Genomic DNA, 23,379 nt, shown 5'->3' on the forward strand with positions numbered 1-23,379 from the left:
CTCTCTGAGTTTCAGGGTCTATGAATCTTTCTGTGGTACAGGGTCTACAGTATGAATCTCTCTGAGTTACAGGGTCTATGAATCTCTCTGAGTTACAGGGCCTATGAATCTCTCTGTTACAGGGTCTATAAATCTCTCTGAGTTACAGGGTCTATGAATCTCTCTGTGTTACAGGGCCTATGAATCTCTCTGTGTTACAGGGCCTATGAATCTCTCTGAGTTACAGGGTCTATGAATCTCTCTGTGTTACAGGGCCTATGAATCTCTCTATGTTACAGGGTCTATAAATCTTTCTGTGTTACAGCATCTACATTATGAATCTCTCTGTGTTACAGGGCTTAAGAATCTCTCTGTTACAGGGTCTATAAATCTCTCTGAGTTACAGGGTCTATAAATCTCTCTGAGTTTCAGGGTCTATGAATCTTTCTGTGGTACAGGGTCTACAGTATGAATCTCTCTGTGTTACAGGGTCTATAAATCTTTCTGTGTTACAGCATCTACATTATGAATCTCTCTGTGGTACAGGGTCTACAGTATGAATCTCTCTGTGTTACAGGGTCATTTTCAGACGACTCTCTGAAGAAGGAGAAAATGATGCCTAGCTACGCTGAATCTCCACTTAAGGCCGACACAAACGCATACTGTAAGAGTACAGACTAACCTACAGATACGAGATACGATCAAACAAACAGATCTATCATAATTAAATTACATTTAATAATTATGAATAATATTGTGTTGTTCTCAGTACTTATGTTCATTCTCAGTATTCCTTAAATGATTTAAAGTTTTACAATTTTCATTGTTTTACTCCAAAGTTGGATCCCCAAAAGTGCCAACAAAAGACAAGGCAACATATGCAGGTAGGAATATTACAGTAAATATATTTTCATACAGTATTTTCACAAATACATTATATTTCACATATTTAATTTGCATACCAAAATTAGCCTTAAAATGTCCCAGGCATTTTTTATGTGACATTGTTCAAACATGAAGAATCATGTGTCATATTTGTGAAACACTGTAGATGTGGTACTGTAGATGTGCTGTACAGATGATGAGATCAAATGGATGGGAAGGTGCCTTTGGGCCAATGAGATGTCAATTTATACAGGAGCTTTCAGTGGGTGTATGTGTGTGTGTTTATGTATGTATGTATGTATGTATGTGTGTGTGTGAGAGACAGAGAGAGTATGTGTGTGCTTGTGCATATGTGCGTGCATGTGAGTATTTGTAAATGAATGTAAATGAATCATGACAATGTTGCAGAACAGTTTATGAACATCACAGTGGTTGTTTTTTCGCCCCAGCGATTCATAAGGATGGGAACTACGCAGGGGGCGGGGGCGGGGCCGGGGGCGGCGACGGCTGCTGTGGAGACTCCTGCTGCAGCTGGTGGAAGTGGCTGCTGGGACTGCTCCTGGGACTGCTGCTCCTCCTGGGGCTCCTGTGCGGACTCATTGCACTGGGTGAGACTTCCCCCCACTGCCCCCCAATCCTCCCCACACCCCCCCACTCCTCTCCTACTCCTCCCCGCTCCTCCCCGCTCCCCCCCACTCCCCCCACTCCTCCCCACTCCTCCTCACTCCCCCACCACTCCTCCCCACTCCCTCCCCTCCCCCCACTCCCCCACTCCTCCCCTCTCCCCCCACTCACCCCACCCATGTCCCCCACTCCTCCCCATTTTCCTCCAATCCCCCACACTCCTCCTCCTCACCCTACTCCTCCACTCCCCCCTGCCCCCCCGCCCCCCACTACCCCCACTCCCCACCACTCCCGCTAGTCCCACCACTGCCCTCCCCTCCTCACATCCCCCCCCACTCCACTCCTCACTCCCCCCACTCTCCCCCCATAACTCATTTTGATGAATAATCTGCAGCACTGACCCCTGCACCTGTGAGCTGTGACAGCTCTGTACCCTGACCCCCTCCCCCTCTCTGCTCCCCCGTTAGCGGAGGAGGTGAAGAGGCTGAAGGGCCGGGTGGAGGCTCTGGAGCAGGTCTCCTTGGGGGGGAAGGCCAGCCGCCGCGTGGGCGAAGCCTACACGGACGTCCCCGGCTCGTCCGTTTTGGGGCGGAACCTGAACCTGGCCAACACGGACACCGCCACCCTGCAGCAGCTCGTACAGCAGCTGGTCCAGGCCGAGCTGCGGTCCGACACGGTCCGAGGTACCGCCACGTCTGCGCCTTACAGTGGCAGCCTGCTGCTTCTCTCCTGGGAAGACTGAGAGGGAGAGGGAGGGAGGGAGAGAGGAGAGAAGAGAGGGAGAGGTGACAGAGGGAGAGAAGAGAGGGAAAGACGGAGAGAGAGAGGGAGAGAAGAGAGGGAGAGAGAGAGAGAGGAGAAAGAGGGAGAGAGGAAAGGAAGAGAGAGAGGGAGAGCGGAGAGGGAGAGAGAGGGAGAGAGGAGAGAAGAGAGAGAGAGGGAGAGAGGAGAGGGTGAGAGAGGAGAGAAGAGAGGGAGAGAGAGGGAGAGAGAGAGGAGAGTGGAGAGAAGAGAGGGAGAGAGGAGAGAAGGAGAGAAGAGGGAAAGATGGAGAGAGGAGAGGGGGAGAGAGAGGGAGAGAGGAGAGAAGAGAGGGAGAGAGAGGGAGAGTGAGAGAAGAGAGTGAATTCAAATGTGTGTTATTACTGAAACAAGTAAGATTTGCATGTATTAAATCAAATTTAAAGCGAAATGTTTGTTAAATAATTGAATGCAGGCATTTTTACGTTTAGGTACAACGCTTCTAGTCTTGCTTTCAACTGATAATTTCATTAAACCATCAAGCATTAATGACGACATTAATGATAGGGTAAAAAAATGTACTTCACTGTGTGAGGATTAATAACCACTTTTATCTTTCTTATTTTAGACTCACTTGCCGTGTCTCTCAAAGGAGAAAGAGGAGAACAAGGACCCAAAGGTATGAGTGTGTGTATGGTTGTACAGTTGTACAGGTGTGTAGGTGTGTAGATGTACAGGTATGCAGACGTCTAGTTGTACAAGTATATGGATGTGTAGGTGTACAGATATACAGGTGTGTAGGTGTGCAGGTGTACAGGCGTACAGGCATACAGGTGTACAGGTATACTGATATACGGGTGTGTAGGTGTGCAGGTGTACACCTATACGGATATACAGGTGTGTAGGTGTGCAGGTGTACAGGTGTACAGGCATACAGGTGTACAGGTATACTGATATACGGGTGTGTAGGTGTGCAGGTGTACACCTATACAGATATACAGGTGTGTAGGTGTGCAGGTGTACAGATACACAGGTGTGTAGGTGTGCAGGTGTACAGGTATACAGATATACGGGTGTTTAGGTGTGCAGGTGTACAGGTGTACAGGCATACAGGTATACTGATATACGGGTGTGTAGGTGTGCAGGTGTACACCTATACAGATATACAGGTGTGTAGGTGTGCAGGTGTACAGGTGTACAGATATACGGGTGTTTAGGTGTGCAGGTGTACAGGTGTACAGATATACAGGTGTGTAGGTGTGCAGGTGTACAGGTATACTGATATACAGGTGTGTAGGTGTGCAGGTGTACAGGTATACAGATATACGGGTGTGTAGGTGTGCAGGTGTACAGGTATACAGATATACAGGTGTGTAGGTGTGCAGGTGTACAGGTATACAGATATACAGGTGTGTAGGTGTGCAGGTGTACAGGTATACAGATATACAGGTGTGTAGGTGTGCAGGTGTACAGGTATACAGATATACAGGTGTGTAGGCGTGCAGGTGTACAGGTATACAGATATACAGGTGTGTAGGTGTGCAGATGTACAGGTTTACAGGTATAAAGGTGTACAGGTGTGCAGGTTTACAGGTATACAGATGTACGGGTGTTAGGTGTGCAGGTGTACAGGTATACAGATATACAGGTGTGTAGGTGTGCAGGTGTACAGGTATACAGATATACAGGTGTGTAGGTGTGCAGGTGTACAGGTATACAGATATACAGGTGTGTAGGTGTGCAGGTGTACAGGTATACAGATATACAGGTGTGCAGGTGTACAGGTATACAGATATATGTGTAGTTGCGCAGGTGTACAGGTATACAGATATACAGGTGTGTAGGTGTGCAGGTGTACAGATATATGTGTAGGTGCGCAGGTGTACAGGTATACAGATATATGGGTGTGTAGGTTTACAGGTATACAGGTGTACAGGTGTGTGGGTGTACTGGGCATTAGCCCCCTCCTTCCCCTGTACCACATTCTGAGGAAGGTTGTTTGGTCACGTGTGAACTTTGGAGACTGGTTTTTAAGTGTGCATTTTGGAAGTAAAGATGTCTGTTCAAGTCATTTTTTTTGGAGCGATTGCCTCTTCCCCAAGTCTTTGACTTGCAAAAGGTGAGGCAATGTTGATAACCTGCTTCTCTCAGTTATTTACATTTTACTTTCATATATTTCAGGTGAATCAGGCGTTATGGGACCCAAAGGTCAGTGAATCAGACACATACCTTCCCGAGTTGAGATTTCTGCCATTAGAATCTAATCCAGCTGTCTGTTCCATCTGTGCTGTCATACTGGGAGAGAATGTTAACAGACACAAACAGACACGTTGCATTACCATCAATGACCAATCAGGTGCCATTCTACAGCCATTACTGTACTGAAATTTAATTCCTCCTCTCTTATGTAGGTGATGCTGGTTTCCCTGGAATACCAGGTAAGGCCAGCTTGAAGGCTCGCTTTTCTGCAGTTTAAAATAGATGTAGGATGACGTGTTCACTGAAATTATATTTATTTATTTACACAAATGCTGTGTATTTTTGAGGACAGGATGACCTCAATGAGCTTCCTCCTGCAGGTGCTCCAGGACACGTTGGTCCAGAAGGACCTAAGGGACAGAAGGGAACTGCAGGTACGGAGCATTAATCAGCACTGCTGACCTACGGGACACCCGCCATGACACCCACCATAACACCCGCCATGACACCCGCCATAACACCCGCCATGACACCCGCCATGACACCCACCATGTCTGCCTTATTCATGTCTGCCAGACTGGGCCCGACTGGGCCTGATGGGGCCAGTTTTACAGGACAGAAAGTACACAAACCCAGCCCGAAGGCTTCAGGGTGTGAGTCTCTTCTCTTTTTTTTTTTTAGGGGAATCTGGACCGGAGGGCCCGGCCGGGCTGAAGGGACGAGAGGGCCCAGTGGGGCCCCGTGGTGACCCCGGGCCCCCAGGATTCGGCACAAAGGGAGATAAAGGTATGGGCGCCAGCACAGCAATTGTGTGAACAAAAACTACCCAAAACTACAAGATGACACTCAGTAGAGCACGTACATCTCAGTACCAGCACTTTGTTGTCACAATATGGCAGTTCCACATGCCAGATATTCACCAAAATTTTATAATTTCCTCAGTGCCCTTCTTTGAAATGCATGCATTTTCATGCCTGTATTTAATCATTTTATATGGCATATTTTATTATCCTAATTAGCTGCTAGAGAAAACCTCTGACAGCAGGAGGTTGCTGCAGCGAATGGTGATATTTTTATTAGTGTGTGGAAAAAAATGGGGGAAAAGCATAAAAAACTATAGAAAATCTACATGTGACTGCATGATGCTTCTGTGTGGTGTTTTGACAGGCTCCAGCGGTGACCCAGGCATCCCTGGGCCCCTCGGATCCCCCGGTCCTGTGGGCCCCAAAGGTACCGTCCACCATCTTCATCATCCTCAGTACATCTGGGTTCCTGCTCAAAGCGCACGCTGCTTTAACCATGAGAAGCAGAACTCTGCCCAACCCTATGGTTACACTCAATTCAAACTCACATTAACCATAAGGAGCAGAACTCTGCCCAACCCTATGGTTACGCTCAATTCAAACTCACATTAACCATGAGAAGCAGAACTCTACCCAACCCTATGGTTACACTCAATTCAAACTCACATTAACCATGAGAAGCAGAACTCTGCCCGGCCCTATGGTTACACTCAATTCAAACTCGCATTACAGTGCACTGTGGATGGTGTTCTTTGTTTTTTTGTTAAATTTTCACCAGAAAAAGCAGGACATGAAAATGGTATAAACAGGAAAGGCCCTTTTTCAGATAGTCCTCTGCCTTGGATTTACTCTTTAAAACTGTCCTTCTCTCCTGTGCTCAGGTGCACCCGGCGCTCACGGTACAAACGGCCGACCAGGTCAGTGATTTTCCATGGTTCTCTTTGCTCAGCCATTGCACTGCATTACAGGCTTGCTAAATCACTGGAGGGAGTTTGGTAGATCACTGGAGGGAGTTTGGTAAATCACTGGAGGGTGTTTGGTAAATCACTGGAGGGAGTTTGGTACATAACTGGAGGGAGTTTGGTAAATCACTGGAGGGTGTTTGGTAAATCACTGGAGGGAGTTTGGTAAATCACTGGAGGGTGTTTGGTAAATCACTGGAGGGTGCTTGCTAAATAACTGGGGGGGAGTTTGGTAAATCACTGGAGGGTGCTTGGTAAGTCACTGGAGGGAGTTTGGTAAATCACTGGAGGGTGTTTGGTAAATAACTGGAGGGAGTTTGGTAAATCACTGGAGGGTGTTTGGTAAATCACTGGAGGGAGTTTGGTAAATAACTGGAGGGAGTTTGGTAAATAACTGATGCTTCCTTACCTTCAGGTGAACCCGGTGCTCCAGGTTTCCGCGGTGACGTAGGCCAATCTGGACCGAAAGGTACATGCAGTTCAGTGGGGATGCATAAAAACTCTGTAAATTTGGAATAATGTAAAAACATGCCTGTTGTATTTCTCTGGTGCGAAGATAAGAGTGGCTTCTAAACTGTAATGCAGTTGCTCCTTAGAGTGTTTTTATTTGTTTATTTGGTAAAATCATTCCTCTCCGGGGTGACTCAGAAGAAAGTCATGGAAAGATCAGACATGGGTAAAAACATTTTGGATTCAAATACTTTTCTGTGCTCTATTGATCTTGCCTGGTGTAATTGAGCCTGCCAAATATGACCAGAAGGCAAGGTTTGCACTTTTTGAGACTGTTTCATTGGTCCCAATACACCAGACAAGATTAGTAAAGCGTAGAAAATAATTTGAATCCAAAACAAATACATATTTGACCCAGGTCTGGGAAAGATACAGTACATGTAGCTTGATTTAAAGTGTTGTGTTTCTGAGCTTTAAGCGCTGCAGCTCTCTGGTATTTGGGTCAGTCCCAGGGGAGTTATTTGGGTAAAGATCCTTCTTTATGCATCTTGGACTGTCCAGGCTGTGAAGCATGTACTTTGTTCTCTTTATCAGCCAGACTGAAACATGTTTGAAGTTATTTATTACAGTAGTTACATACTGTATATGTCAAGATATGGGAACTTCTAATCTTGTGCTGGACAATATATTATCATTAGCCCCATGATAATGAATTATGACTTTTATTTTCAAATGTATTTATTTTTTTATTTATTTATTTTAATCTTTGCTGTGGTATTGTTATGTGCTCAATAATACCTTTTTCTGTTCTGTAGGAGAGAGAGGGTTGACTGGACCTCCAGGACAGAAAGGTGTGTAACTGGAGCATTACATTGTGTTTCAGCCTTTATCAGATGTTTTTATCCAGAGTGGCTTACACTGATCACATTGTTTACGCACGGTTCGTTCATATAGCTGAACGTTTTGCAGTTCAGAGTGGCTTACACTGATCACATTGTTCACACACGGTCCGTTCATATAGCTGAACGTTTTGCAGTTCAGGCTAATTACCTGGCTGAAGATGCAGCAGGAGCATTCCAGCTGGGAATATGACCCTTGACCTTTGAGACACACTACAGTACATACACATACCGCACTGCCACTGATGAGAAAAGGCAGAACTGTGGCTGGCTAATGGAATACAGTAAATTACTGCAGCTCAGGGGGGTTACAGAACTGATCCGGCTCTGTAGTGCTTCACTGGAAGGACAGGCCACTGAAGACAAACTGTACCTCAGGAAACAGAACTACACTGAATGCCATTTTAAAAATCTGCCATTACATGAAAGTTAGAACCAATAGCACTCTACCTATCATGATTAGTACTACTCCCATCTTCAGGTAAATATTGTTTTTCATTTAAATAGATAAAATATGCGAGTGGATGGATGGGTGTAGGCGGTGGTGTGGCAGGCTTTGTGTGGCATCCACAGAGGCCTTTGGGGGCCTTTGTTAGCCCCTGTCAGAGACAGTGTGGAACTTTATTGCCATGCATCAAGTGTACGATCTTGCAGTTAAAAGGCCCAGAAGTGTAGCACAGTTCTTGTAAGTTGTTTCAAATATTCACCAAGTTACTTCTTTTCAAGTGACTCAAACAAGTATCCATCTATACTAAGTTTGATCTAAGTGTGTGTAGATGTAGATGTAAATGTCTGGACTAAGTATATGGGTCTACACTTTATTTTGGTCAAAGTGTCAGTTTTACCCTGTTGCCTGGTAACAGCTGAAATGCAGCTTTCAGGAGGTAGCCTTCCTCTTGCTGTTTGATGACAGTTCGGCCAGAATGAGCATTTACCTCATTTGTGTTTCTAATGATGTGCATTTTCTCCGCAAATGCAGGAGATCCTGGTGATAAAGGCCCACGAGGTTCTTCAGGTATGTATCCGATGTCTCGTCTTCCTACCCAGTTAAGGAGTCGCACTGTTTGCTTCATGTTACATGATAGCGAAGTTAAATGGGAGAGAGTACTGGAATGGGTGATTTGTGACTGACGCGGGGTTTGAATTCTGTGGTCCTGTCTCGTTTAGGAGACCCAGGGTTGCCTGGAAGCCCGGGATCACCTGGAGAGAAAGGTTCCAAAGGAAACGCAGGTGAGTGGCAGAGCCGGGCACCACGCTAACGTACAGAATCACACGCTTTCCAATGCCTGGAGCGGGGGGGGGGGGGGTTAAAATAAGTCTGTGTGATGTCACCTTACTGGTAGATGACTGGGAGAGGAGCTCCACCAATCACAAAGGGTGTAGATGGCAACCAATAGAAGTGTCCTTTTGAAGTTTCTCTTTTCTAACTGCTTTACTGTGGAAATGACACATGCCCCATCCAGTGTGTACACCCTTAAACTGTAATGACATTCCTCAGTGTGCATGGGCTGTGTCAATTAACACTTAATGGACACTTACAGTGGAAAATGTACTTTAATTTCCACATTCATATTTCACGTGAACTACCTGGGGTGTTTATTTATTTATTTGTTTATTTATTTATTTATTTTTGTCTTTTTCACACAGGTTCTCATGGGTCTGATGGAGAAAAGGGCGCCAGAGGTAAATTCCATGTCTTTGATGTAGACAGAGAGATGAGTGTGAGGATATTTATAAGCAGGCATGATTCTGTGGTAAATTCAAATGACTGACACACCAAACATGTGCAAGTCCCTTATGACAATAGGAAATGCCTTCCTGCTCTTTAATCACTGTGACACAAGTTCCTGTACAGTTCCTGTCTTATTAGCACACATATTGTATGTTAAATATTGGTCATAGTATGAGCTGAGCTGACTGCTCCTGGGTGAGAATAACTGCGGAACTTACCTCCGTTTTCTCAAGGTGACCAAGGACCAATCGGACTGCCCGGCATTCGTGGTCCACCTGGACCTCAGGGAGATATCGGCTCTCCAGGTATAATTCTGTTGAGCTCAAATACAGGTCTAGTCTAGTGTAATGCTCAAACAGAAATGCAGTTTGAGTATGGACTATGCCATGTAATGTGGCTGGGCTTCCTTTGGAATTATGTAGTATCGTATGAAATTAATACAGATAAAACTGTAGAAGTGTAAAATTGTATATCCCAACCAGGCATAAGCTCATTCCATGTTTGTATTTGTAGGCGTTCCAGGACTTCAGGGTCCACCAGGTAAGGGATGACAGTGTTTACAATCACATTGTTTGTGGCAGTAAACTGGTCCTGGTACTTTTATGCAAAGACATATAGATGATATTTTAATCAGCTGTATCAGGCATGTCCTAAATGAGGATTGTTTGAATATGACTGTATATTGAGAGCAGATATTGTGAATAGTTTACAGTTTACGCTAGTTTAAAATGTAATCTCACCGAAACAATCTTATTCCAGGGGTAGCAGGAAATCCTGGCCAGCCTGGAGCTAAAGGTAATATTGTTTTTATTTCCTAGTCATTACATCGCGTGTGATTAAAAAAGTTACCCACATTGTTTAATGAATCAATATAGAGTGCATTTGTACAACAGTTACTGAGTGATTACAACATTTAAACATGTGTTATCATGGCTGTTACAAAGATTGTATTTTTATTACAACCAAATGTTGTGTAGATAAATGTGCAATTACAAAAGGAAAGAGTAACAACATAAACCACAGTGGAATGGACTTACAGACCTACTATGTAAAAGTGACCAATCGATTACTGAATTCTCTGTAATTAAACTCATACTATGGCCTTATTACTTACTAAAGATTAGTATGAAGCCGTTTATCCATTTTCAGGTCCGGTGAACCGGGAGATCATAATGCGTGACCTTCTACAGCATATCTCTGAGTTTATCTTCAAAGATTCAAAACTATTGAAAATTTAGCTCTGCCATTTGGAATCAGTGTCTTCGTTTGTTGTGTGTATGGGCGGTCATTGAGAGTGTGTGTGTGTAGCTGCGATTGAGATGTTGTGTGGTATGGCTTCCTATGAGGATTTTGTGTTGTGTATGCCTTCATTGAGATGTGTATGTTATGTGTAGACCTGCATATGAGGGTTGTGTTGTGTATGGGCTCCCAATTAGGATGTTGTTGTTGTGTGTATGGGCTCTGCTGTATTGAGGATGTGTTGTGTTGTGTGTATGGGCTCTGCTGTATTGAGGATGTGTTTGTTGTTTGGCTGTGCGTTGAATGTGTTGTGTGTGTGGCTGCGTATTGAGGATGTGTTGTGTTGTGTATGCTCTCATTGAGGATGTGTTTGTGTGTGGGCTCTCGTATTGAGGATGTGTTGTGTTGTGTGTAAGGGCTCTGTGTATTGAGGATTGTTTGTTTGTATGGCCTCTGTTGTGTGTTGTTTGGTGCTTGCTATGAGGATGTGTGTGTGTGTATGCTTGCGTTGAGGATGTGTGTTGTGTGTATGGGCTGTGGCGTATTGAGGATGTGTTGTGTTGTGTGTATGGGCTGTGGCGTATTGAGGATGTGTTGTGTTGTGTGTATGGGCTCTGCTGTATTGAGGATGTGTTGTGTTGTGTGTATGGGCTCTGTCGTATTGAGGATGTGTTGTGTTGTGTGTATGGGCTCTTCCATAATGAGGATGTGTTTTGTCTTTTCTCAGCTGGCTCCAGCTCTGTGGGTATTCCCGGCCCCCCAGGCAGCCCTGGACCCGCCGGTCCCGCTGGCCCCCCCGGACTGTCAGGTCTGAAAAAGCGGTTTCTTCTTAAATTGATACACAATAGCACATCTTTTATACAAACCTTTGTGTTTCATATAATTACATAGACCTTTGTGCTACATGTTCCACATATTGGTCTCAGACGTCAAATCTCGTATTTGATCTTATGTTTGCTCTCACACCTCAAATCCCACATCTCTAAGGCAGCCCTGGTCCTTCAGTGATGTTCATGTTTTTTTTCTTTAGGACCCATTGGCCCTGCTGGACTTCCTGGTCAGATTGGTAAGATATATTTATTTCCCTGAATGGAAGTGCATGGTCACTGGGAGACTGTGTGATGTCACATGAACAGTTCGTTACATCATTACTGGGGCCACCAGTTTGTTTCCACCATGTGACCTGCTGGCATTTAAACTTGTATTATCACTACCATTACCACTGGTCATCCTCCAGGGGTCCCCATAGGCAGATCAATGGAACAGTCAAGTGGCTAATCAAACAATCATGTTCTAATTGAGACCTTTATAAAAACAACCAGTTGATCTAATACAGGGAGAGTCAGAGAAAGGAAAGTGTACATGGATGGAAGTTTTAATGCTTCAAAAAGCATGTCTTTGAGCGAACAAGAGACAGGATACACCAGCTTTGTGGAAATTGAGATGGATATCACACCAAACACCACTATGCTGACACAGCTCAAGGCATTAGGGATAGGGGTTCATCTGAACTTTGTACACATTTACTTTTTTGTTTTAATAGACCTCAGCTGAAAACTCTTTTCTTATTACTAAGATAATTATTTTTTTTATTTAACCATTTTGTGTAAGTTAAATGCTATATAACTGCATTTAAAAATACTGCAACATTTCCACATAAGTAATCAAACTGAATTTATTGCATGAGTTTCAATTGTATACAACGCTATCAATCACCGTCTCTGTTTAATTAATGTCAATTACTTAGATGATTGAGGAAGAGCAAATTAGAAAATTGTTTAAGAGGCTTGACAATGTAGCTATTGCGATCTCTAGCTGGTAGAGGACTGAAACCAAGTGGAAACACACTGTTGGCCATTATCATTACACGTAATTACATGACCATTGACCACTGCAAATGAACATCGGTGCTGGTCATAGTCCTAAGAATGTGTGTGTTAATGCTCCGGTCCTAAGTATGTCTGTGTTGATGCTCTGGTCCTTAGTATGTGTGTGTAAATTCTCAGGTCTTAAGTATGTGTATGTTATGTTCAGGTCTTATATATGTGTGTGTTAATGCTCTGGTGTTAAGTATGTGTGTGTAAATGCTCAGGTCCTAAGAATATGTGTGTAAATGTTCAGGTCCTTAGTATGTGTGTGTTAATGCTCTGGTCCTAAGTATGCATACATTAATGTTCAGGTCCTAAGTATGTGTGATAATGTTCAGGTCCTACGTACGTGTGATAATGTTCAGGTCCTAAGTATGTGTGATAATGCTCAGGTCCTAAGTATGTGTGTGTTAATGCTCAGGTCTTATATGTGTGTGTGTGTGTGTGTGTGTGTGTTAATTCTCAGGTCCTATGTATGTGTGATAATGCTCAGGTCCTAAATATGTGTGTGTTAATGCTCAGGTCCTAAATATGTGTGTGTTAATGCTCAGGTCCTAGGGGGGATAAGGGCGACAAGGGCGATAGGGGAGACAGGGGTGACCAGGGAGAGCCTGGCATTTCCGTGACATCCGAACGGATCAGCTCCACCAGAGCCGAGAGTAAGTGCTTTATTCCCGCTAACCCGTCTGTCCTGCTTTGAGTGGGGAAATGCGTCGCTCTCATCTCCCCACCCCCCACCTTCCCATCTGCCCAGGACAATTTGAGGCTCCCAGAGATGGTGAACCCGGAAAACCCGGACAACCAGGGCAACCGGGACAGCCAGGAGGACCAGGGCCCCCTGGACCCCCCGGCCCCCCCGGGCCTGCCGGACTGCCAGGCTCGCACAGCTATGCAGGTACGCTCACCAAGGATGCCTCCGTCCATCTGTCCACCCCCATCCTGCTTTCATCAGCAGCAGGAGGCCTCAGCCCTGGTACTGGAAAACCATGAGCCTGTGGGGTTTCTGTTGCTAACTCAGCAACTCAGTGAGCAGATAAAGCATTGCACAGCTAAACTCATTGGGTCTCTTCTGGTTGCTGACTGTTAGCAGAAAGCAAAGCTAGTCAGACACTATGGGTCACCAGGACTAGGGTTGGTTGGGCTCTGTGGAGGAAGTTCCGATCGTCACCATTTGAATATTTTTGCCCCCCCCCCAGGAGAGCCCAGAACAGGTGCACGTGGTCCCACGGGTCCTGCAGGACCCCCAGGTCCTCCAGGGGAGCCAGGTAAGTCCATTTCATAATAAAAACATCCTGAGCTGGCTGCTAGGATAAATGCTCTGTGTGGTCATTTAGGGCCACAATCAACCGTGGGCCACACAATTTAGGTATGAAAAGTTTTTCTTTTTTGAAGACACTTTAATTGTGCAGTATTCACAGGTTCATAGCTTTTTTGATGCTATTGTTCTTGTACTGGTTCCCCGGTCTGTGATCGCCGACACAACCTACCCCCCACCACTCCTTATTCGCAATTGCTTCACCCCCCCATTCCACTCCCCCCCCCCCCCCACCCCCCTCGCTGATCCGCGATCCGTTCCTTCCAGTTCATTTTTGTTTAGGGCCACCAAAATCCTAGAGCCGTTGGGTAGAACCTGAAGCACATGTAACAGACCTAAACTGAAGGCCAGAGAATAAACCAATGAGAAGCTTTGTAGAGACCAGATGTTAGTAAATATCAGCTGGAGCGATATCATACACCTCTTGCTGATGTTTCTTCATCCTAGGTGTGGGTTTGCCGGGCCCCAGGGGAGAAAGAGGGGAACCTGGAAGATACGTGGGCACCTCCGGTAGGAAACAGGCTAATGGCTGAAATCTTTAAGCCCAGTGGTTATCCGTGAAGACTCTTCCCTCATGAACATCATAGTAGCATCAGCGCAGGTGACTGTTGTGTTTATTCTTGGTTCTGTTCTGCAGAAACGCATTTCTCTGGATACCCTGGACCGGCTGGGCCTCCCGGACCTCCTGGCACTCCTGGAGCTCCCGGCACACCTGGACAGAAAGGATCGCAGGGTAGGCTGCACTCCAGACCCAAACCGAAAACACTCTTCTCTGTACTGTACAGAGTGCTTTGGTCACCGGGGCGGACATTGACTGAGACACACTCTCCTTCAGCTACCACTTTCACTTTGTTTATTTACGTTCACAATTGCATTTTACATTTATATTTATATTAATATTTTACATTTAGATTTATATTTTGACATTTAGTAGGCACTTATCCACATGACGTGCATAGACTACAATTTTACATACAATCTATTTATAAAGCTGGATATTCTTATTGAAGCCATTCACATTAAGTGTATTGTGCTGTTTGTCTCTGTATATACTGTGGCTGTCCACACAGATTGGTTTCCCTTGACGCTCTCAGCATGATCTCCCTTCAGTCTTATCCTGTATTATTGTCAGAGTGTTCTTGTAGGTGTGCAGTATCCACTTCATGAAACAGTCACAATGTATCTCCAATTACTTTTGCAGGTAGCCAAGGAGCAAGGGGATATCAAGGTAAGAAACCTGTTTCCATGGTACCAACTTGCATATTTTCTGTAATTTCACTTATGTATTTGCTTCAGTGCAACCCAGTGTGATTAGGGTTAGATAGATAGGCTTATTAGAATGTGACATGGCAGTAATAACTGGCTCTGACAGCAAGATCTACACTTTCCTGAAAGGTGAGCAGACCTCAGTGTTGATACTTGTTTATATGCGGCAGGCGAATGAAGCTTCTTATTAAATGAGAGAGATATACTTCATCTACACACCTTTTCTGGACTAAATGTCTGGACCGGTCAATTGGTCCGAGGTCAGAGGTCACGATTAATTTTTTTTCCCTCCGTGTTCAGGGGAACCAGGCACCCCGGGTGCTCCAGGGAGTCCCGGGAGTCCAGGCAGCAGCTATGCAGACACAGCACGAGGTCAGTCATGACTGTATAGTTTGCGAAAAACTACTATCATTCGATCAAAAGCCATGCATTGTAAATCCTCAGTTAGCATTTATGATTGGGGAGGCAAGGGGAAAAATAAAAATATTAAAAATTTGTGTACATTAATAAAGACATGATGTCGTGATGATGTCATTATGTTCCACACCTAGTCGTTCCGGGGCCTCCAGGCTCTCCGGGACCCCCCGGCCCGATGGGACCAGGGGGACCGATGGGCCCCGCTGGGCCGCAAGGATCTAAAGGTGAGCAACGCACTGTAATCACACTTTACACACCTTCATCATACATCCCCACGTTTGTATCTAACATAAATAGTTATGTATATCTAAGGCTTTATAATAATAGTTCATGTTTTGACAGTCACTTCATGGAATTAGAGTGGTATGAGATACATGAGGCACCTATACTGAGTCCGGGCTTTCACTGCTTTGGGATCTGATACTGACATTGGGTCAAATGGATAGTTTGACATTAGGTCTAAACTAACTCTTGATATCCACTGGAGGTTGATATCCACTGGACGGTGTGACATGACATTAGGTCTAAACTAACTCTAGATATCCACTGGAGGTTGATATCCACTGGATGGTGTGACATGACATTAGGTCTAAACTAACTCTGGATATCCACTGGAGTTTCGAGCCTGCGGCTCTCAGTGTTTGGCTGGACCTGGTGCTGGTGTTGGTGTTGTTTCTGAGTTCTTACTGTTGTGTGTTCCCAGGTGATGCCGGGGTACCAGGTGCTCCTGGAATACCAGGGTCTTCAAGAGGCGCGGGTAAGCAACCACCCCCCCCCAAAAAAAACATCTTCCTTTCTTTAGCTAATACAGATGTCCACTTGTGTACAGCCATTTACTCATCATACAAATATAATACTACATATCTGATATCTGTGTGTCGTTTTTCAAACATGGTGTGAAAAATGCCAGAGAAGGTACAATATCATAATGCAATGAAAAAAGCAATGTATGAAAGGAAAAAATAAATGTAATGATAAGAAATCAGAAATAGTGTCCAAACCTTGTCTGAAAAGTGAGTCTGTTATTGGTATGTGTAGATGAATGCTCTCCCCAGACCAGCTGTTGGCAGTAACCTGTCCATCACAGTTTCAGGCACCAGAAGCGTACAGGGACCCCCTGGCCCACCCGGGCCCCCTGGACCCCCAGGGAGGGAAGGGCGAGGTGGCGCAGATTTCCGTCAGTACCTGGCAGAGTACTTCCAGAGTAAGCGTGGCTTCCGGCTCCTCTTCTAGCTTATTGGGTACAGATACCTTGTATCACCATGTCAGGTTCAGACCGTATAAAATGTGGTGGTGTGTATGAACCCAAGATTGCACAATGATGGGAACAGCCCATTTGGTCCTGGATCGCCATTTACCGTTACACTTATGAGCTAGTGAATAATGAAAAAACTTTGTGATTATACACATGAAATGTACCTAATTTACAACTATGTGCCTTTAGTTCAGTTTGTTTATTTTTACTTTGGAATATTTTAAATAATATGTTATTGTCGTGACTGGCAACTGCCGTTTAGTATATTTGGTGGTGAATGGTGAATTACTCTACAAGGTGAATGACTCTAAAGTGGTATATGACTCTAAAGACAGATGATGGTGAATGGTGAATGACATGGTGAATGACTCTAAAGACAGATGCATGTTGTCAGAGCCGATGGTGAAATGATCCTCTGCAGTGTCACAGAGCTGATGTTTCCCTCGCAGGTGACACAGTCAGGCAGTCCCTGATTGGCCCCCAGGGGCCCCCCGGCCCGCCCGGAGCCCCGGGGACAGGCGGTTACTCTCTGGATGATTTGGCTTCCCGCGTCATTGCTTATATCCAGAGTGAGTGACAGACAAGTCTCTGAACCCCAAAACTGGTCCCAGTCACACTTTATAAAACACTGATCATGATCCTTAGGGTTCTGTTTTCCAGAATCAATGCCACATGGCGCCTGACTATAGTCAATTAAAATGAAAAGATCGTTCAAGTTTCGTTTATCGTCATACTTCGCATTACAAACGGGTGTAAGAAAAAGAACAAAACACAGTACCCGAGGGACCACACTGCAATATAAGAACAGCCATAAACTATTAAAAATGGAAATAAATACAGGAAATAAAACAATTTAAAAAGTGAAGACAATGAATAAATGGAAAGTAAGCATTTTTCCTGCCTCTAGGATTTGTATCAAAGTCAAATTGGACAGCATATGATCCACGAGAACCGTTGATTGGCTTGTGAATAGGCTGTGATCATGCACACATAGCGTGGGAAAGCCCTGAAATTAGCATCTGCCATATGGTGGGCTGCGCTTTTCTCCGTAGACCTGGTCTGAGCAGGCAGGTGTGAGGGCTCAAATTGCACACTGGACGGACTGAAAAATAGCAATGAGCCGCACCAAAATTTCAGTCCGATTCTCGAACCCTGACTGACCTCCAGCAGTGGGGCTCTCCTCCCTCTTCAGCACACGGCTAGTCAGGAAATTACCAGATGGCTCAGACGCGTCTAATTCCATGAGAGTAATACCATTTCGCCAGTGTGACAGCAACACAAAATAAAATATTTTATTTTAAGATATTGAGACGCTTCACAATATATGAGGAAATAAAGAAATTTTTATTGGTTTTCAGATATTGCATTGTTTTTTTAAATACACTACTATTAAATATATTTATCATTATATTTTAAAATATTCTCTGAAAAGTGTATTTTTAAGCCTTTTTCATTTCTGTAAGAGATCTAATTAACATACATGGAAGTTATCGCCAGTTTAATGTGGTTTAAATTAACCCAAGAACACCCCCATCTCTCTCTGTAACGTTAATGTGATGATGTCATTATCAGGGTCCGGTTACGTCGGTGGAGCTCCTGGTCCCCCAGGCCCTCCTGGTGCCTCTGGCTCTGTGTCTGTCAATGACATCATTCTACTTCTGCAGAGTGAGTATTCAGCTTCTACAGACCTCTAATACCAGGGAATGCTGCTGATGGACGTGTGTGTGTGTGTGTGGGGGGGGGTGAAATATGAAATTATTCTATTCTCCATTTTTGTCCTTGTAGAACTGGTTGGGTGGCATTTTGTGTATCACAGATTTGCATTTTGCTGGAAATTGCAAAGGCCTGCTCTATGAATGCACACTTGCTGAGGTTGTGTTTGTGGAATTGTGGGAGTTTTAGTTCATGGACTAAGGTTTTTCCTTTGGTGTTTTTTTTCTTCAGGGGATGAGGTGCGGCGGTATGTGACGGGCCCCCCCGGCCCACCAGGCCCCCCCGGAAGCAGTGGTGGCTATGCCACTTTTGACACCCAGGAAGTGGCTGATCGCGTTCTGAGACTTATGAATGGTGGGCTTGGTGGTCTGCAGTCTGTGAACTACAGCATTAATAAGGCTTACTAAAAATAGTTTGACATGGACAAGTATTTATGTTGGATTTCTTGGACTTGGTTGGACTTGTATCATCTATATAGTGTGTGATATACTCTCTACAAATACCCTGTAAAACTCTTGCCTTGAAGATGTGATTACACTAGCCAGTTATTTGTATGCTTCTCTTTCTAATCATTCTGATGAAGGACTAGGTCTTGGGATTATCTTGTGCAGTAAACATATTTGAATGCAAGGGAGTCACAGTTGAGGATGGTTCCATTCTTTAAAAGATGAACAATGTAGTGCTCAAAGTTGATCTTAGATTCAGCGTTGTCTGGACGTCACTGTCTCCTCAGAACGTGGGATGCTGAACGTACAAGGACCTCCAGGCCCCCCCGGCCTGCCTGGCTCCTACGGTGACATTACCACCCTGCTTCAGAGTAAGAGTCCCAATTACACAGTATCGCTGTCTGTACTTCCCCTTCATTTGCCTGGCTGCATCTCCATATGCATTCTGGGATACAATATGTGACAGTAGACTGTTTAAAGCACAGTTGTTGTATTCTGTTTCATATACAGATTGAAAACAGACCTGTTAACCAGTAACTTGGCTCAACTTAACGCTAAGCACTTAACGCTGACTAGCCCTACCTGTGCTACATCTAACACTATACTCTCAAACCCTTCTGCTCTTTAAAGCTGTACATCCTCAAACTAACACTATACTCTCAAACCCTTAAAGACCTGCATCCTCAAACTAACACTATACTCTCAAACCCTCAAAGCCCTACATCCTCAAACTAACACTATACTCTCAAACCCTTTTACTCCTTAAAGCCCTACATCCTCAAACTAACACTATACTCTCAAACCCTTAAAGACCTGAATCCTCAAACTAACACTATAACACTATACTCTCAAACCCTTCTGCCCCTTAATGCCCTACATCCTCAAAAGTTCTTTTAAGCTCAGTACAAGCCTGAATCCACAAACTGTTTCCTTTCTGTAAACCATCATACCACATCACTTCCACGCCATCATAACGTCTTCCCTGCTTCTTTCGACAGAACCCGAGTTCCGTGGATTGAGGGGCCAACCAGGACCCCCAGGGGCCATTGGTCCCCAGGGGCCACCAGGAGCACCGGGCGCACCAGGACCTCAGGGCCCAGGTAACAGGCTGGGGGACGTCGGCTCTGCCTCCTGAGTGAATCTGGAGTAACGCTCTCCCGTTCGGGCAAAACCACGGCCCTTTTCATCGTACAGCAAAGTGCATCTGCCCCGATTTCTGAAACAAAAGCCCCTTCTGAGCCGTGGGGCTAGACTTTCTGCAGCTCTGCTAAACTGGGGTGTCTTACTTTACTTCATTCATCCATCTGTTTGTGTTAGCATATCCACCCACGAATGCACATCATTTAAACAAGACCTAGGGTTAGTCTCAGAAAAACAATTCTCTTTGAAGCCAAAAACGGTGTTGTGTTTATTTGAAGGTTGCAGCGGTGGATTTGGAAAGTGTAGGGAAAATGTATGGATAATAATGTAGGGATAATGTAGGAATAATGTCCTGATAATGTAGGGATAATGTCCTGATAATGTAGGGATAATATCTTGATAATGTAGGGATAATGTCTTGATAATGTAAGAATAATGTCCTGATAATGTAGGGATAATGTCCTGATAATGTAAGGATAATATCTTGATAATGCAGGGATAATATCCTGATAATGTAGCGATAATTTCCTGACAATGATGCCACGACTCAGCGACCAAAATCCGCAGTTGGCCTCACAATGATCATGCGACTGATCTCTTCGGTCCGAGCTGGAAAAATATTTTAAATTTAGGAAAAGTCTTAAGTTGGGCATTATAAGGCTCATTTTTTTTGACATGAATAGAATTTTCAGCTTCACCAGTTTCGTAGAACAGCTACAAATAGCTACATATATGATAACCTGTTGAATCATCCAGCAGATACTTATTTAACTTGGCTAGAACACCAAGTAAAAAAGAATACTTTAAAAGATCAGTGCCAATGTAGATGTGCACCACAATGTCTGAAGTATTTGTAAGCAAAGCTGATCTTGTGATCTGTGCTCATTTTTTCAGCTACTGGGGTTCGCTGCCCCCTTTCGGACCCCAACAACGTGCCGTCCTTGACTGAGAACGCCCACCAAATTCAGATTCGCGCCGAGCTCCAGGAGTACCTCAGAAGTGAGTCTGCCGCATGTAGAATTCTTCCACACACGTCCTGCACACTCTGTTGGTGCTCTGTGTGAGGTGGAGCAGTGTTGGTGCTCTGTGTGAGGTGGAGCAGTGTTGGTGCTCTGTGTGAGGTGGAGCAGCAGTGTTGGTGCTTTGTGCGAGGTGGAGCAGTGTTGGTGCTGTGTGTGAGGTGGAGCAGCAGTGTTGGTGCTCTGTGTGAGGTGGAGCAGCAGTGTTGGTGCTCTGTGTGAGGTGGAGCAGCAGTGTTGGTGCTCTGTGTGAAGAGCAGCAGTGTTGGTGCTCTGTGTGAGGTGGAGCAGCAGTGTTGGTGCTCTGTGCGAGGTGGAGCAGCAGTGTTGGTGCTCTGTGTGAAGAGCAGCAGTGTTGGTGCTCTGTGTGAGGTGGAGCAGTGTTGGTGCTCTGTGTGAGGTGGAACAGTGTTGGTGCTCTGTGTGAGGTGGAGCAGTGTTGGTGCTCTGTGTGAGGTGGAGCAGCAGTGTTGGTGCTCTGTGTGAGGTGGAGCAGCAGTGTTGGTGCTCTGTGTGAGGTGGAGCAGCAGTGTTGGTGCTCTGTGTGAGGTGGAGCAGCAGTGTTGGTGCTCTGTGCGAGGTGGAGCAGCAGTGTTGGTGCTCTGTGTGAGGTGGAGCAGTGTTGGTGCTCTGTGCGAGGTGGAGCAGTGTTGGTGCTCTGTGCGAGGTGGAGCAGTGTTGGTGCTCTGTGTGAGGTGGAGCAGTATTGGTGCTCTGTGTGAGGTGGAGCAGTGTTGGTGCTCTGTGTGAGGTGGAGCAGCAGTGTTGGTGCTCTGTGTGAGGTGGAGCAGTGTTGGTGCTCTGTGCGAGGTGAGCAGCAGCGTGATCTCTGTGTGGGTGAGCAGCAGTGGTCTTGTGAGGTGGAGCAGTGTTGGTGGTCTGTGTGAGGTGGAGCAGCAGTGTTGGTGCTCTGTGCGAGGTGGAGCAGCAGCGTTGATGCTCTGTGTGAGGTGGAGCAGCAGTGTTGGTGCTCTGTGTGAGGTGGAGCAGTGTTGGTGGTCTGTGGGAGGTGGGGCAGGCTGACAGTTTTTCTGTTTCCCAGGTGATAACATGCGGAAGTTAATCATCGGGCCCCCAGGAGCCCCAGGGGCCCCGGGCTTCCCAGGGCAGAAGGGGGATCGTGGTGAGCCAGGCTACAGCTACACGGAGGACACCGGCCACAGACAGGCTCACGCCAGCCGACGGGCGGAGCATCTGGACTACTCCAACGTGGCGGTGAAAGTGACCGATTACATCAAGAGTACGTAGCCGCAGCACGCACTGTGAAAACACCTGCTACTCTATGACTGTGGCATAGCGGATTGTGGCTCAGTGTGGAACATCCCCTAGAGTATCTATAGGGCATCTATAGGACCACCGCTTCCAGTGCTGACAGGGTCTGTGCTGTAAGCAGTAACTATTTTGTATTTCCAGAATAGTGACAAAATGACCTGATAAACATACTGTCATGTGTAGCAGATATATAAATCTGTTTTTGTTACAGTTTATTGATTCAGTACTAAACAATATTTCCTCAGGCCTTGTATAACTAACTGGAATATTAGAATTCATATGAAACAGTGGAAGTAGGTGAAGTGACACCATGTTCCACACCTGCCCCCACCACCCCACACTCAGTGTGTGAGGAGCTGATACTCAGGCTCATTGATGGATGGCTTTCAGGTAGAGCAGAAAGGCATCTGCCAAAAGAATGTGATATAATGTAATGTAATGTAATTCTGTGATTCATGGCCCTAACCCTATCCCCCTATTGTGTTCTCCCTTAGCTCAGGGTCTGCTGCGGGATGTCCTGTATGATGCCACTCAGCGTGTACAAACAGGGGTGATCCAGGGTCCTCCTGGGCCCCCCGGACCCCCTGGCCCCCCAGGACAGACCCATTACTTTGGGTCTTCCAGCAACATGACCCAACTCATAGACTACGTGAAGAGTGAGTATAAACTGGAACCATGTACATTCTGCCCCAGCAGAAATAAATATTTTATTAGGGGGAAAATAAAGAAAGCAATGTGATTAGCTGTTTGTCCTTGAAATCCTGAATGATATGATTTGGTTATTTAAGGCCTGAGAGAGGAAGTGCAGGCCGGTGTTTGGCTTATTTAAGGCCTGAGAAAGGAAGTGCAGGCCGGTGTTTGGCTTATTTAAGGCCTGAGAGAGGAAGTGCAGGCCGGTGTTTGGGTCATTTAAGGCCTGAGAGAGGAAGTGCAGGCCGGTGTTTGGCTTATTTAAGGCCTGAGAGAGGAAGTGCAGGCCGGTGTTTGGGTTATTTAAGGCCTGAGAGAGGAAGTGCAGGCCGGTGTTTGGCTTATTTAAGGCCTGAGAGAGGAAGTGCAGGCCGGTGTTTGGGTTATTTAAGGCCTGAGAGAGGAAGTGCAGGCCGGTGTTTGGTTATTTAAAGGCCTTTGTTAGCCAAGAGAAGTGCAGGCCGT

General features: G+C 45.5%; 3 protein-coding genes across 3 annotated transcripts in view; all 3 read left to right on the forward strand.

Moving 5' to 3' along the window:
* col17a1b (collagen, type XVII, alpha 1b) overlaps nt 1–11,327 on the forward strand; it is a 27,768-nt gene extending 16,441 nt beyond the window's left edge. The window contains exons 15-34 of the mRNA XM_064318201.1: nt 557–643; nt 819–863; nt 1,314–1,472; nt 1,956–2,171; nt 2,858–2,908; nt 4,411–4,437; nt 4,641–4,667; nt 4,809–4,862; nt 5,110–5,214; nt 5,596–5,658; nt 6,113–6,148; nt 6,609–6,662; nt 7,459–7,494; nt 8,522–8,557; nt 8,710–8,772; nt 9,190–9,225; nt 9,508–9,579; nt 9,788–9,814; nt 10,034–10,069; nt 11,251–11,327. Of these exons, the coding sequence (XP_064174271.1) occupies nt 557–643; nt 819–863; nt 1,314–1,472; nt 1,956–2,171; nt 2,858–2,908; nt 4,411–4,437; nt 4,641–4,667; nt 4,809–4,862; nt 5,110–5,214; nt 5,596–5,658; nt 6,113–6,148; nt 6,609–6,662; nt 7,459–7,494; nt 8,522–8,557; nt 8,710–8,772; nt 9,190–9,225; nt 9,508–9,579; nt 9,788–9,814; nt 10,034–10,069; nt 11,251–11,327 (1,307 nt within the window). The remainder of the gene's footprint in view (nt 1–556; nt 644–818; nt 864–1,313; nt 1,473–1,955; nt 2,172–2,857; nt 2,909–4,410; nt 4,438–4,640; nt 4,668–4,808; nt 4,863–5,109; nt 5,215–5,595; nt 5,659–6,112; nt 6,149–6,608; nt 6,663–7,458; nt 7,495–8,521; nt 8,558–8,709; nt 8,773–9,189; nt 9,226–9,507; nt 9,580–9,787; nt 9,815–10,033; nt 10,070–11,250) is intronic.
* Nucleotides 11,215–18,299, forward strand: LOC135245069 (uncharacterized). The gene is made up of 14 exons (XM_064317842.1): nt 11,215–11,321; nt 11,544–11,579; nt 12,933–13,040; nt 13,136–13,276; nt 13,578–13,646; nt 14,144–14,206; nt 14,334–14,429; nt 14,898–14,924; nt 15,263–15,334; nt 15,514–15,603; nt 16,083–16,136; nt 16,467–16,583; nt 17,084–17,203; nt 18,207–18,299. Exons 4-13 carry the CDS (start codon nt 13,157–13,159, stop codon nt 17,105–17,107), a joined length of 732 nt encoding a protein of 243 aa, XP_064173912.1. The 5' UTR covers nt 11,215–11,321; nt 11,544–11,579; nt 12,933–13,040; nt 13,136–13,156; the 3' UTR covers nt 17,108–17,203; nt 18,207–18,299.
* LOC135245068 (collagen alpha-1(XVII) chain-like) lies at nt 18,290–22,978 on the forward strand. Its single transcript, XM_064317841.1, has 7 exons — nt 18,290–18,299; nt 18,579–18,701; nt 19,081–19,164; nt 19,792–19,893; nt 20,828–20,932; nt 21,995–22,192; nt 22,719–22,978. Exons 2-7 carry the CDS (start codon nt 18,695–18,697, stop codon nt 22,961–22,963), a joined length of 741 nt encoding a protein of 246 aa, XP_064173911.1. The 5' UTR covers nt 18,290–18,299; nt 18,579–18,694; the 3' UTR covers nt 22,964–22,978.
* The last annotated feature ends 401 nt before the right edge of the window (nt 22,979–23,379 follow it).

Source organism: Anguilla rostrata, chromosome 18 (genome assembly GCF_018555375.3).
Source record: "Anguilla rostrata isolate EN2019 chromosome 18, ASM1855537v3, whole genome shotgun sequence".
NCBI classification, from domain to species: Eukaryota; Metazoa; Chordata; class Actinopteri; order Anguilliformes; family Anguillidae; genus Anguilla; species Anguilla rostrata.

Excerpts from the sequence above, each read along its gene's own strand:
- LOC135245069 (XM_064317842.1), top strand. The coding sequence starts at position 13,157 with ATGGTGAACCCGGAAAACCCGGACAACCAGGGCAACCGGGACAGCCAG. Across the intron at positions 13,277-13,577 it reads AGGCTCGCACAGCTATGCAG|GAGAGCCCAGAACAGGTGCA; the intron begins GTACGCTCACCA and ends CCCCCCCCCCAG. Across the intron at positions 14,430-14,897 it reads TGGACAGAAAGGATCGCAGG|GTAGCCAAGGAGCAAGGGGA; the intron begins GTAGGCTGCACT and ends TTACTTTTGCAG.
- LOC135245068 (XM_064317841.1), top strand. Across the intron at positions 19,165-19,791 it reads CATTACCACCCTGCTTCAGA|AACCCGAGTTCCGTGGATTG; the intron begins GTAAGAGTCCCA and ends TTCTTTCGACAG. Across the intron at positions 19,894-20,827 it reads ACCAGGACCTCAGGGCCCAG|CTACTGGGGTTCGCTGCCCC; the intron begins GTAACAGGCTGG and ends TCATTTTTTCAG.